General features: G+C 38.5%; 1 protein-coding gene across 2 annotated transcripts in view; it reads right to left on the bottom strand.

Moving 5' to 3' along the window:
- The window catches only part of LOC111150539 (DNA polymerase alpha 1, catalytic subunit), a 306,965-nt gene that overhangs the window by 260,610 nt on the left and 34,456 nt on the right, over positions 1–11,899 (bottom strand). For both annotated transcript variants that reach the window (XM_022508033.1, XM_022508034.1), the window contains exons 17-20: positions 8,681–8,742; positions 7,015–7,104; positions 3,432–3,548; positions 1,773–1,948 (exon numbers count right to left, since the gene is read on the bottom strand). In XM_022508033.1, coding sequence (XP_022363741.1) covers positions 1,773–1,948; positions 3,432–3,548; positions 7,015–7,104; positions 8,681–8,742 — 445 coding nt within the window. The remainder of the gene's footprint in view (positions 1–1,772; positions 1,949–3,431; positions 3,549–7,014; positions 7,105–8,680; positions 8,743–11,899) is intronic.

The following is an 11,899-nucleotide window of genomic DNA, read 5'->3' as shown; positions in this document are numbered from 1 at the left end:
TATATATATATATATATATATATATATATATATATATATATAGTAGGTTATATAATGCTGTGTTAAGGAGAAAAAATTAAGAAGCAAAGGAAATATTAAGTATCAGGAGCAGAAATTGAAATTTTAGTTAGGGAACCAGGGAAGAGTCCACTTAGAATAAAGAACCAGAAGAGGTGAGGAGGCAATCCTTCTGAACGGGTATCTGAGGTAAAAGCATCCAGCCAAACAGAACAGCACATTCAAAGGCTCTGAGCTGAGCACAAATGTGGCACTTTCAGGACCAGAAAGGAGAGCAGGGTCTGATGATGGAAAGTGAAGGACAGAGTTAAAGGTAGAGAGAGAAACACTGTATAGGACCTTGTAAGGCAGAGCAAGGACTCTGGTTTTTACTCTAAATGAAACAGACACTGGAAGAGCAGAGTGTAGTACCTGACTTAACTTTAGCAAGATAACTCTGGTTCCTGGGTTGAAAACAGACAGCAAGGAGTCAAGGGGAAAAGCAAAGAGACCAACAAAGAGGCTGACTATGACCATTAAACCAGGGGAAAGAGGAGGGTAGTGCAGACCAGGATGGGTTCAGTGGAGAGGAAAAGAAGTGGTCAGCTCTAGACATATTTTGAAGATAAAGCTGACAGGATTCTGTGATGGCTCAAACATGGGATATCTACCAGAAAGAGGAATCATGGAAGCTTCAAAGTTTTGGGGCCAAATATGACTTTGGAGATTTCTAGGAGTACTGGAAAAATACAAGTTGTCACTCTTAAGGAGGAACTACAAGAGTAGCCTAGGGCAAAAGATCAGAAGTTGAGCTTCTAAACAAGTCAGGCTGGAGGTTCGTATTAGACATCAAGTAAAACAGGCAGGTGGGTAGAGGAGTCTGGAATTCAAGGGAAAGATCTAAGCTGAAGATACTCAAGAGGGAGGCGTCAGCACCCACATGGTACTGAAATTTCTGAGACTCTATAAGATCACCTAGAAAGAACGTAGTCAGAAAGACAAGCAGCTCAAGAACTTGGGAGGAATGGGCAGAAAAGAGCAAGTGGCAAGAGGAGCAGAAGAAACTTTGTTTGGAAATAATCAAGCACAAAGGTTCAGTTGCACAAAATGAGTAAGTTCTAGAGGTCTAATATATAGCAATGTGACTACAGTTAACAATACTCTATCATATATTTAAAATTTGCAAAGAGGGTAAATCTAAAGTATTGTAACCACAAAAAAAATATAGTAACCATGTGAGGTGACAGATATGTTAATCACCTTATGGTGATTGTTTTATAATGTATATATTTATCAAACATCAGTTTGTATACCTTAAATATCAGATATCAATACAATACAAATACAAATATCAAATACAATTTCTATTTGTCGATTTTACTCCAATAAAGATGGAAAAAAATAATCAAGTAATATCTCTATATAACTTAGTGATTTCTCAGTTTTTCTAATTTCTAAAAGATTTACACTATCTCCTGAATTAAAGAATTAAGGGTAGAAACCTCACTATCACATCAATTTTCAAACTGCTCTTAGGAAACATCTACATGAGGTTAGGATGAGTAAGGGAGAAAAACATACACTGATAAAATCAAAAAACTTCAAGAGGCAAAATAATTTAAGTTATTAAAGTAACAGAGATGCTGGTGCTGACACGAAGGTAGTTCCCCCTCCAGGAGACCACACACTCCTGGTCCCTCCAGCCTGGGGTGACACTGGCCTCTTGTTATTGCTCATTTCAAGACACACCAACTCCAAAGCATCCAGGATCATACCTGTACATATTTCGTACATTCTCCATTGGGATTTCAAATCTTTCCGTTCTCAGAATCTGTTGAACGAGTTCAGACAAATGGTAGCTTTTACAGCGAATCAATTCCTTGGCTGAAATTTCCACATCACAGATCATTCGGCCACAGGTAGCATTTCTTTCACCAAATCCACTCCTGCCCTACAAGGGGAGGACAAAAAGCAAATCCCATGGATGAGCAGACACTGGGGACATTCTGTTCTATCTTGCTGTGAAGCTAGCCCAGAATTACAATGAAGAAACTCTCAATCTCCCATTCACTCACTTAGTCAGCCATCACTCAAATATTTCTGAATGTCTGGGGCTCCTGGGTGGCTCAGTCGGTTAAGCGTCTGCCTTCGGCTCAGGTCATGATCCCAGGATCCTAGTCCTGGGATCAAGGCCCGTTTTAGGCTCTCTGAGCTAGCTGATCAGGAGCTGCTGAGCCGAAAGCCTGCTTCTCCCTCTCCTCCTGCTGCTCCCCCTGCTTGTTCTCTCTCTCTCCCTCTTTCTGTCAAGTAAATAAATAAAATCTTTAAAAATATATTTCTTAATGTCCCCTTGTAGCTGACACTGTTTTAAGCACTAGGGAGACAGCAGTGAGCAAAACAGAAAAGACTCCTGATCTCAATTGAAATAGACAACAAAAAAACAGACATCAAAAGCAAGGAACAATATAGTTTTAGGAGGTAATAAGCATATGGAAAAGAGAAAAACTAGAACAGGTGAGGAAAATGAGAATTCAGGGGGCTGCACCTTAAATAGGGTAGTCATTGTAGACCTCCCTTAGAAGATGCCATACAAAGAAAACTGTGAAAGGGTGAGGAGTTGGTAAATCAAGTGCTGGGATGAAGCTTAATAACAATTCTAACACTGTAAAGATAAGAACAGGAAAAGAAGCAAGAGCACTAGCTCCAACTCTAATCTGCAGCAGCAGAATCCACTAGAGACTATTTTAGAAAGGTACAGATTCCTAAGTTTTCTGATGAGGCAACATGCCCATTTTACTTAGAAGTTTTAAGTAAAATAAGACTTCAAGCAAATAGTACTCTCAGGCTTAGGAAATGAAGGTGACTTCATACAAAAACCACCAAAGCCTCCCTAAGTCAAACAAGCAGGTAGAATGAAAAATACATAGACTTTTAAAGAGTTAAGACAGGCCAGGTTTAAAACCTCAGTTCTTCCCCATACTAACCCTACAACCTTGACCAAGTTCTGTCACCCCTGTGAGAAGTACAGGGAAACTGGAGTTGCTGTGATAGCCAACTAACGCACAGGCACTTAGCCCATGGCCTTCTTACACATTCAACGTCAGCTCCCTCCCACTCTTCCTTCTCCTCTCAGTCCTGAAGGCTAACACTCACTGATCTCTGAACCCCGCAACTCTGCTCTAAGGGCTACAGCATCAGTAACGCTGAAGTGGAGGTAACATGTATGTGCCATCTCTAGATTCTAATAGCTAATTTTAAAAACTACCAGTGGTTTCAACCAATAAAATGCTGCATTCAAAGGAAAAGATGTTTAGTGCCAAAGTTAAAATGTCCTCTCACAAGACAACCAATTCTCAAAGAAGCAGTGTGTTCCCAGGTAGCTATTCCATAAAAAGAAGTCAATCAAGAAGTAAGATTTTGAAAACTATTATTACCCCAAGCTTTGGCATGTTGGATCGCTTCAGTCGACCTATCTTGGACCAATGAGGAACTTTGCACACATTAATTCTCTGCAGGAGCACTTCCAGTTCAAATCCATAAATATTATGACCCTAGTCAGAAAAAGAAGGCAGCCAGTAACATTATAACAAACGCAAATTAGAGGATTTATCTTCATATGCACAGAATTTCTGTGCCCTCTCTTTTTTCTAGTCTCTAATTGAAGGCATCATGAGCTTACCTCCGATTGGGGTCCTTTCTTCTTCAGGAATGTATTCATCAGCAGCATTCATTAGCCTTGACATTAACAAAGCTGCTAAGCAGATTGCTAGAGTAAACTTTTATTTCATCCTAATTGATACAAGGTTCATATGATGTCTTTTAATTTGCTACTCATGCCTCACAGTCTCAGAGGCAAATTTTTCTGTTCCATAATTTTTCGTGATCAGTAAAAACTATGTTCAAATATTTACATTTTAATTCCTTAAAATCTGAGAACCTGCCTGTGTTGTGTAATAGTTTATACAGACTTCTTAGAAAACTCAGGAACTGTATCTACTCTGTTCTTAAAGAACTGAGTTCAAATACTACTGATTTAGACTCTTAATCAATGCATAACAAACTATACAATATCAGGTGATAGTTCAAATTAGGAAACAAAACTATACCAAGTATAAATTATCTCAAAAATGCAACTACAGACACCTGGATGGCTTAGTCAGTTAAGCATCCAACTCTTGATTTTGGCTCAGGTCTTAATCTCAGGTTTCTGGGTTCAAGCACCACACTGGGCTCCACAGTGGGCATGGAGCCTACTTAAAAATAAAATAAACAGGGGCACCTGGGTGGTTCAGTGGGTTAAGTCTCTGCCTTCAGCTCTGGTCATGATCTCAGGGTTCCGGGACTGAGCCCCGCATCAGGCTCTCTGCTCATCGGGAAGTCTGCTTGCCCCCACCACCTGCCTCTCTGCCTACTTGTAACCTCTCTCTCTCGATCTATCAAATAAATAAATAAAATCTTTAAAAGTAAATAAATAAAATAAAATAAACAAAAATGCAACCAAATTTTCCACATCTATAATGATAATTTCCATCATGTGAAAAGTATGGTTCACTGTCTACAGTTTACTTAAAAACTAGATGAAGCTTAAAACAAATCCTATCAATAGACTCACTTGTTATTAATTTTAATTAAAAATGTGTACCACTATATATTTATGGCAGTTTTGTCTATTAAATTAAGAAACACGAGAACATGAGAAAGTCTCATTTCCAAATTATCATTCCTGGGATTATAGACGCTCACCAGTGTCAGGATTCTCTCTTACATCAGATCAGTTTGGACTTCTCACACACAGACTTGGCTCTACTACCCTAAGGCAGGCCAGATATCCGAGGCACCAAGACAGCTCCTTGGGGTCCAAGAGATACTACTAGGGGACAATAGGTGAGGACCTAGTTCTGAGCCAGAGTACCAAAGCAGGGCATTCTGGACAGAATCTTCCTGGTGCTTTCAAGGTGTATAACAAAATATGTAATACCTAGAATACTGGAAGAGAAGCAGGTGCAGAGACACTTGCTAACAACCTATAGGCTCTAGGTAATCTGGCCACACCATGGTCAAGAAAGTTGTCCAAGAGCAAGAGTGAATGTGGAGAAATGTATTTGCATTTCTTGCAAGGCTTACATATAACCATATTACCAATATCACACTTAAAATACATGCATTTATATCCTACTTTCCTCCAAAACAATCAAAAGCACAACATAATTTGATCCATTAACTGAAAAAAAAGGAAGAAATCATATCAAACTAAAGCCAGGGCAAATAAAGCAAAATGTTGCTTTATGACTCTTAAAAACTGGGGCAAACATAATTCAATGAATTATTACTCTTACCATCTAACGGGAATATACTTGGTTATGAATAGGAAAAAAAACTCCTAGCCCTGACCTCTCAAAGAATAGGTTAGAGATCCACTGAGCTCAGGGCAACTTGCGGACTCAGTCAGTAGAATATGCGACTCTTGATCTTAAGGTTGTAAGTTTGAGCTCCATGTTGGGTTGTAGAGATTACTTAAAATAAAAAGAGAGAGAGGGAGAGAGAGAACTACTGAGCTCATGAAATGAAAATACTTAACACTTTGGAGACCGACACCAAATCAAGGGAATTAACTCCTACGACCACTATACAGCTGGACCACTAATCCAAAATTTCAGAGAAACCAATTGTCAACACAAGTTTACTTACTTACAGGCTGGTCTCTAAAGTGGAAATAACTGGAATATCCTGAACTTCAACAATAACATGAGTTGCTATTCTCTTAGAGGAAAATAACTACTTTATAGTGGGCTGGCTCTTCCCTCCCCCTTTCTATTAGCAGAAACTACAGCAATTCCCACCAGTACATAAGGTCATTTCTTCTCTGAAGATTCAAAAATAAAGAACTCATAAACTGAACAATAAAAAAACCCCACCCAGTTAAAAAATGGGCAGAGGACCTGAATAGACATTTCCCAAAGACCTACAGATGGCCAATAGGCACATGAAGAGATGTTCAATGTCACTAAGTATTAGGGAAATACAAATCAAAACCACCTCAACACCTATTAGAATGGCTATTATCAAAAGAACAAGAAATGGGGCACCTGGGTGGCTCAGTGGGTTAAGCCTCTGCCTTCAGCTCAGGTCATGATCTCAGGTTCCTGGGATCAAGCCCCACATCGGGCTCTCTGTTCGGCGGGGAGCCTGCTTCCCCCTCTCTCTCTGCCTGCCTCTCTGCCTACTTGTGATCTCTCTCTCTGTCAAATAAATAAATAAAATCTTTAAAAAAAAAAAAAAGGACAAGAAATAACAAGTAGAGAGGAAGTGGAGAAAAAGGAACTCTCCTACTGTTGGCGGGAATGTAAACTGGTGTAGCCACTGCAGAAATCAGTTTGGAGATTCCTCAAAAAAATTAAGAATAAATCTACAATATGATTCAGCTATTCTGCTTTGGGTATTTATATGAATGTGAAAACACTAATTCAAAATGATAGATGCAGCCCTATGTTCTTTTATAAGAGCCAAGATATCAAAACAACCTAAACTGTCCAACAATGGATGAATGGATAAAGAGGATGCAGTACATGCACACACAATGGAAGAAGAATGATATCACGCTTTTTGCAACATGAATGGACCTTGAGGGTATTATGCTAAATGAAGTACGTCAGATTTCACTCATCATATGGAACCTAAAGCATGTGGAATCTAAACAAATGAACAAACAAAATTACACAAAACAAACTCAGTGATAGAGAACACACTGCTAATTACCAGAGGAAAAGGGACTCGGGGGTTGGGCAAAAAAAAGTGAAGGCTATGGTGACCAACGGTAACGAGGCTCTTGGCGGTCATCACTTTGTAGTGTATACAGACATCAAATTATAATACTATACACCTGAAACTTAAGTCATGTTATATACCAATTTTACCTAGATCAAAAAAAAAAAGATTCTCTGCTGCTCAGTAAGTATTGAAAAGAAAACTTATAAGGAATGAGGAGCTCCCCCATGGCATGATGAGACATCTACTCACCACAATGATATCAGGATCAATTTTGTGAACTTTGGCGAGGAAAAAACCTAGCAATGTTCTTTCTGTTGCAGCGATCTCAACCTTCACATTCTGTTAGATAAAAACATACCAGTCACTTACTCTTTACTTTTAAATACTATACTCAGTTCCTTGTTCAAGCAGGGTTAGAGTTCTGAGAATTAAAAGAATCCACCCAGGGGCACCTGGGTGGCTCAGTCAGTTAAGCGTCTGCCTTTGGGCCCAGGGATCGAGTCCCAAGTTGGGCACTGGGCTCCCTGCTGAGCCTCTCCCCACCTCGGTCAGGTGCATGTGCGTGCGCTCTCTCTCTCAAAATAAATAAAATATTTAAAAAAAAAATAAAAACAAAGAATCCATCCATTTTAAAACTAAATGAAGCAATGAAATTGCTGATTCTAGGTTTCACAGTAATAATTGCTGAAAGTCTCTAAGGAGCTCATAATAATAAGTGTATAAATAAAGCAAAACTTTAAATGCTGAGCACTATGAAGTGCAGACATGTCCCTCCACAGGGACACACTTGTGTATCTGGACGCATATGAACAAGCGTATGAATCCAAGTACCTGTCAAAAACACTACTTACTTTCCTGTATAATCCCTGGTAGACTTTGCTGTTTACGTATTTGCGACACAAAGAAATCCCAAAGAGTGTATAAACTAATCTCCAAGAGTGGTGTAAGAACCCATAAATAAGAAACTAGACTGAAAACAAACATACATTTAAGAATTATAGGTGTCTTCAGTAAAAATAAAACCTATCTTCACACAAAAGGCTTCCATTTGGATTACTGAATATAAATCAGGTATTCAAAAGATCCACTCTTATTAAGACACCCTTAAAATGGAAGTTGATAGCTATGTGTTTTCTACAACTAACTTGGCTACAAATATCAGTTAGACTCTAAATGAATTTTCCTAGATCATTTTACTTGGATAGGTAATTCAGAGCACAGCACAAATAACAGCCTGATCCAACAGTACCCCCCAGACTGCTGGACTTCTCCAGCCAACTTAAATAAGTGGAACCTGACACAGTTGCTAAAATTTTGCCAAGTGAGGATATTAAAAAAAGAAAAACAACCCACAAATTTATGAACACAAACATTTTACAAAAGAAACACACTCTCCAAAACAAATTCTTTACATTGAATACATTTACCTTTGTGACAGACTCACTATATTACACTACTTTTTTCCCACCCCTATTTTATTAACAACCCATGAAAACTTCATGGAGTATATTGGCAGTTGAGAGATCACTGATCAATTCTGGCTAGCCGATATCGATCTTTCCAAAATGTGTCCCCTTTACTATCCACAGTATTCCCAACTTCACTTGGCTTTCTTCAAGCTGGAGAATGGGGGAAGGGGCTCTACCCAATACTTCATCAAAACAGTAATCACATGATCATGCATTTTGGAAAGATTTCCACTCAAGCTCTCTGAAGGAGGATTCGAGCCTATCATTATTTTCTCATTATTTTCAGGTGGCAAAACATTTAAACACTGTTAAATGATGTTTCTACTTTCGTATTTCTAATACATTTTGAATGGATTAAATGCCATAGTCCAATGTAGCAAGTCTTTTTCTTTTTCTAAACAAATAGATGCTTCATATTTAAAAGGAATAAATGATGAGTTCCTTACCTTTTCCTTAATGTATTCTTTGAAAGTATATGGAAAAATACAGTCCTTCGGTTTAGACACAACTATAAGAAGGCAAAAAAAATAAAGATTCCATCACCTTCTTAGTCCAATTTCAAGTACACACATGCTGCATGTTTCCAAATGGAAACTGTCTTAAATATAAACAAATACCCCCTAACCTCTAAAGAGTTAAGAGTTCAAGTATTTCCACTGGTCATGTTGTTGGACCTCAAAAGGAAAGCCAGAACAAGCAATCCTAAAATTCATTATGAAACCACAAGAGACACCAAGTAGCCCAAGCAATCTTGGTAAAGAAGAACAAAGCAAGAGACGTCATGCTCCCTGATTCCAAACTACACTCCAAAGCTGCAGTAATCAAAACAGTATGGTACTAAGATAAAAAGACACCTAGATCAATGGAACAGAACAGAGATCCAAGAAATTAATGCGTGCACACAGGATCAATTAATTTATGACAAAAGAGGCATGAATATAAAATGGGAAAAGGATAGTCTCTTTACTAAATGGTAAAACTAGACAGCCACAAGCAAAAGAATGAAACTGGACCACAATCTTACACCATACACAAAAACTAAAGGAAAATGCATTGAAGACTTGAATATAAGGACTCGAAACCATTAAATTCTTAGAAGAAAACAGGCAGTAAGCTGCCTGACATTGGTCTTGGTGATGATTTTTGGATTTGACACCAAAAGCAAAGGCACCAAAAGCAAAAATAAGCAAGTAGGACTACATCACAATAAAAAGCTCTTGCACAGCAAAGGAAACTATCAACAAAATGAAAAGGTGACCTAACAAAAGGAGAAAATATTTGCAAATCATGTATGTGATAGGAGGTTAATATCCAAAATATACAAGGAACTCCTATAACTCAATAGCAATAAAACAAACAATCCAACTAAAAAATGGGCAAAGGCGTGGGGGGATGGCTGAGCCTGGTGATGGGTATTAAGGAGGGCACATATCACATGGAGCACTGAGTGTTATAGGCAAACAGTGAATTATGGACACTGCATCAAAACTAATGATGTACTGTATAGTGACTAACATAACATAATAAAAAAAAAAAATGGGCAGATGCTGGGGCACCTGCCTGGCTCAGTCGGTAGAGCAAGTGACTCTTGATCTCAGGGTCATGTTCAAGCCCCACACTGGGCATGGAGCCTACTTTAAAAAAAAAATGGGCAAAGGTTCTGAACAGACATTTTTCCAAAGAAGACATACAGATAGCCAACAGGTCCATGAAAAAGTGGTCAACATCACAATTATCAAAGAAATGCAAACCAAAACCGCACAGGGATATCACCTGACACCTGTCAGAACTGCTATTACCAAAAAGACAAGAGGGGCACCTGGCTGGCTCAGTCAGTAGAACATGTGACACTTGATCTCGGGATCATAAGTCCAAGCCCCACCTTAGGCACAGAGCCTACTTTAAAAAAAAAAAAGACAAGAAATAATAAGTGTTGCCTAGGATGTGGAGTAAAGTGAACGCTTGTATCCTGTTAGTGGGAATGCAAGCTGGTACAGCTGCTGTGGAAAGCAGTATGGAGGTTTCTCAAAAAAAAAAAAATAGAAATAAATATACGCTATGATCTAGGTATTCTACTTCCGGGTATTTGAAGAAAATGACATCACTAACTTGAAAAGATATCTGCACCCGCATGTTCACTGCAACATTATTTACAAGAGCCAGGAAATGGAAGCGACCTAAGTCCCCATCAATGGATGAACAGATAAAGAAAAGTAGTATATTTATACAACAGATTATTTGGCCATAAAAAAGAATGAAATGTCACAAATCTTGCCATTTGTGACAACATGGATAGACCATGAAGGGCATTATGGTAAGCGAAGTCAGACATAGAAAGATAAATACTGTATGATCTCACTTATATGTGCAATCTAAAAAAACAATGAGAAAATGAGGTCATAGATACCAGTAACGGACTGATGGTTCCCAGAGGTGGGATGGGATGTGAGGATAGAGGAGGGACTGGGTTAAGAGGGTCAAAAGGTGCAAACTTCAGTTATAAAATAAGTCATAGAGATGTAATGTACAGCATAGTGACTATAGTTAGTAATACTCTTACATGTTTGAAAATTGCCATGACAGTAAATCTTAAAAGTTCTCATCAAAAGAGAAACCATTTTTCTATGATGACAGATGTTAATTAGGGTTACTGTGGTGATCATTTCATGATACACACAATAATCAAACTGTCATGCTGCACACCTGAAATTAAAATAATGTTACATGTCAATTTTACCTCAATTTTTATAAAGTTTAAAGGTTGATTAAACAAAAAAGAACAGTCATGCACAGAACCCTAAGTCCCTATAATTGTTTAAAACTACTTTCATGAAACATCTTCTACCCATCTAAGTCAGAATGGAGGATGTTTTTTTTTTTTTATAAAGATTTTTATTTGTTTATTTGACAGAGAGAGAGAATACAAGTAGTCAGAGAGGCAGGCAGAGAGAGAGGAAGGGAAGCAGGCTCCCTGCTGAGCAGAGAGCCCGATGCAGGGCTCGATCCCAGCATCCCAGGATCATGACCTGAGCCGAAGGCAAGGCTTAACCCACTGAGCCACCCAGGCGCCCCAGAATGGAGGATGTTTAACAGTCTTGCCCAAAGGGAATCCCACCACCACCAAAGACTTAACCAGTATACAATGAAGGATCGCCAAACTTCTCCAAGTTAGAAAGATAAAGATGACCAGTTTCCCTCACTGTAAATTCACTACCACTCAAAACAGCTGTTCACACAGTGACATACACAGAGCAGGTGAATAAATACATGTTGAGATGAGCTCACAACTGCTCTCTTCCACATATTTTCCAGAGTATTCTCACCATTTTTTTGTTCTATGTATTCTACCCCACTTAAAGAATGAAACTTGGCAATACTAATAATACATGATATTCCCTTCTCCACTTATTTTCCTAGTCCTCCTTTCCCAATACCCCAATACCCACAAAATCAGACAGGAGATGCTGCCCCCATCTAACTGTAGGTTCTAGGCTAGAAAAGATTTCAGGAAATATAATAGATCAATAGTATTATGCCCTTTTCTTTTAAAAAAAAAAAAGTTATTTAGCCGGCTAAGGTCTCAACATGAAATAGGCCAGAACGCTCTTTGGAAACTGACTCATGGCATGCAGTTTCCTGTGTAACATTTTTAACCAACTGAATTT

The sequence above is a fragment of the Enhydra lutris genome, unplaced genomic scaffold (assembly GCF_002288905.1).
Source record: "Enhydra lutris kenyoni isolate GAN:26980312 unplaced genomic scaffold, ASM228890v2 scaffoldscaffold23, whole genome shotgun sequence".
Lineage (NCBI taxonomy): Eukaryota > Metazoa > Chordata > Mammalia > Carnivora > Mustelidae > Enhydra > Enhydra lutris.
Note: the sequence above shows the minus strand (reverse complement) of the source record. Positions and strands in the feature narration are given on the sequence as shown.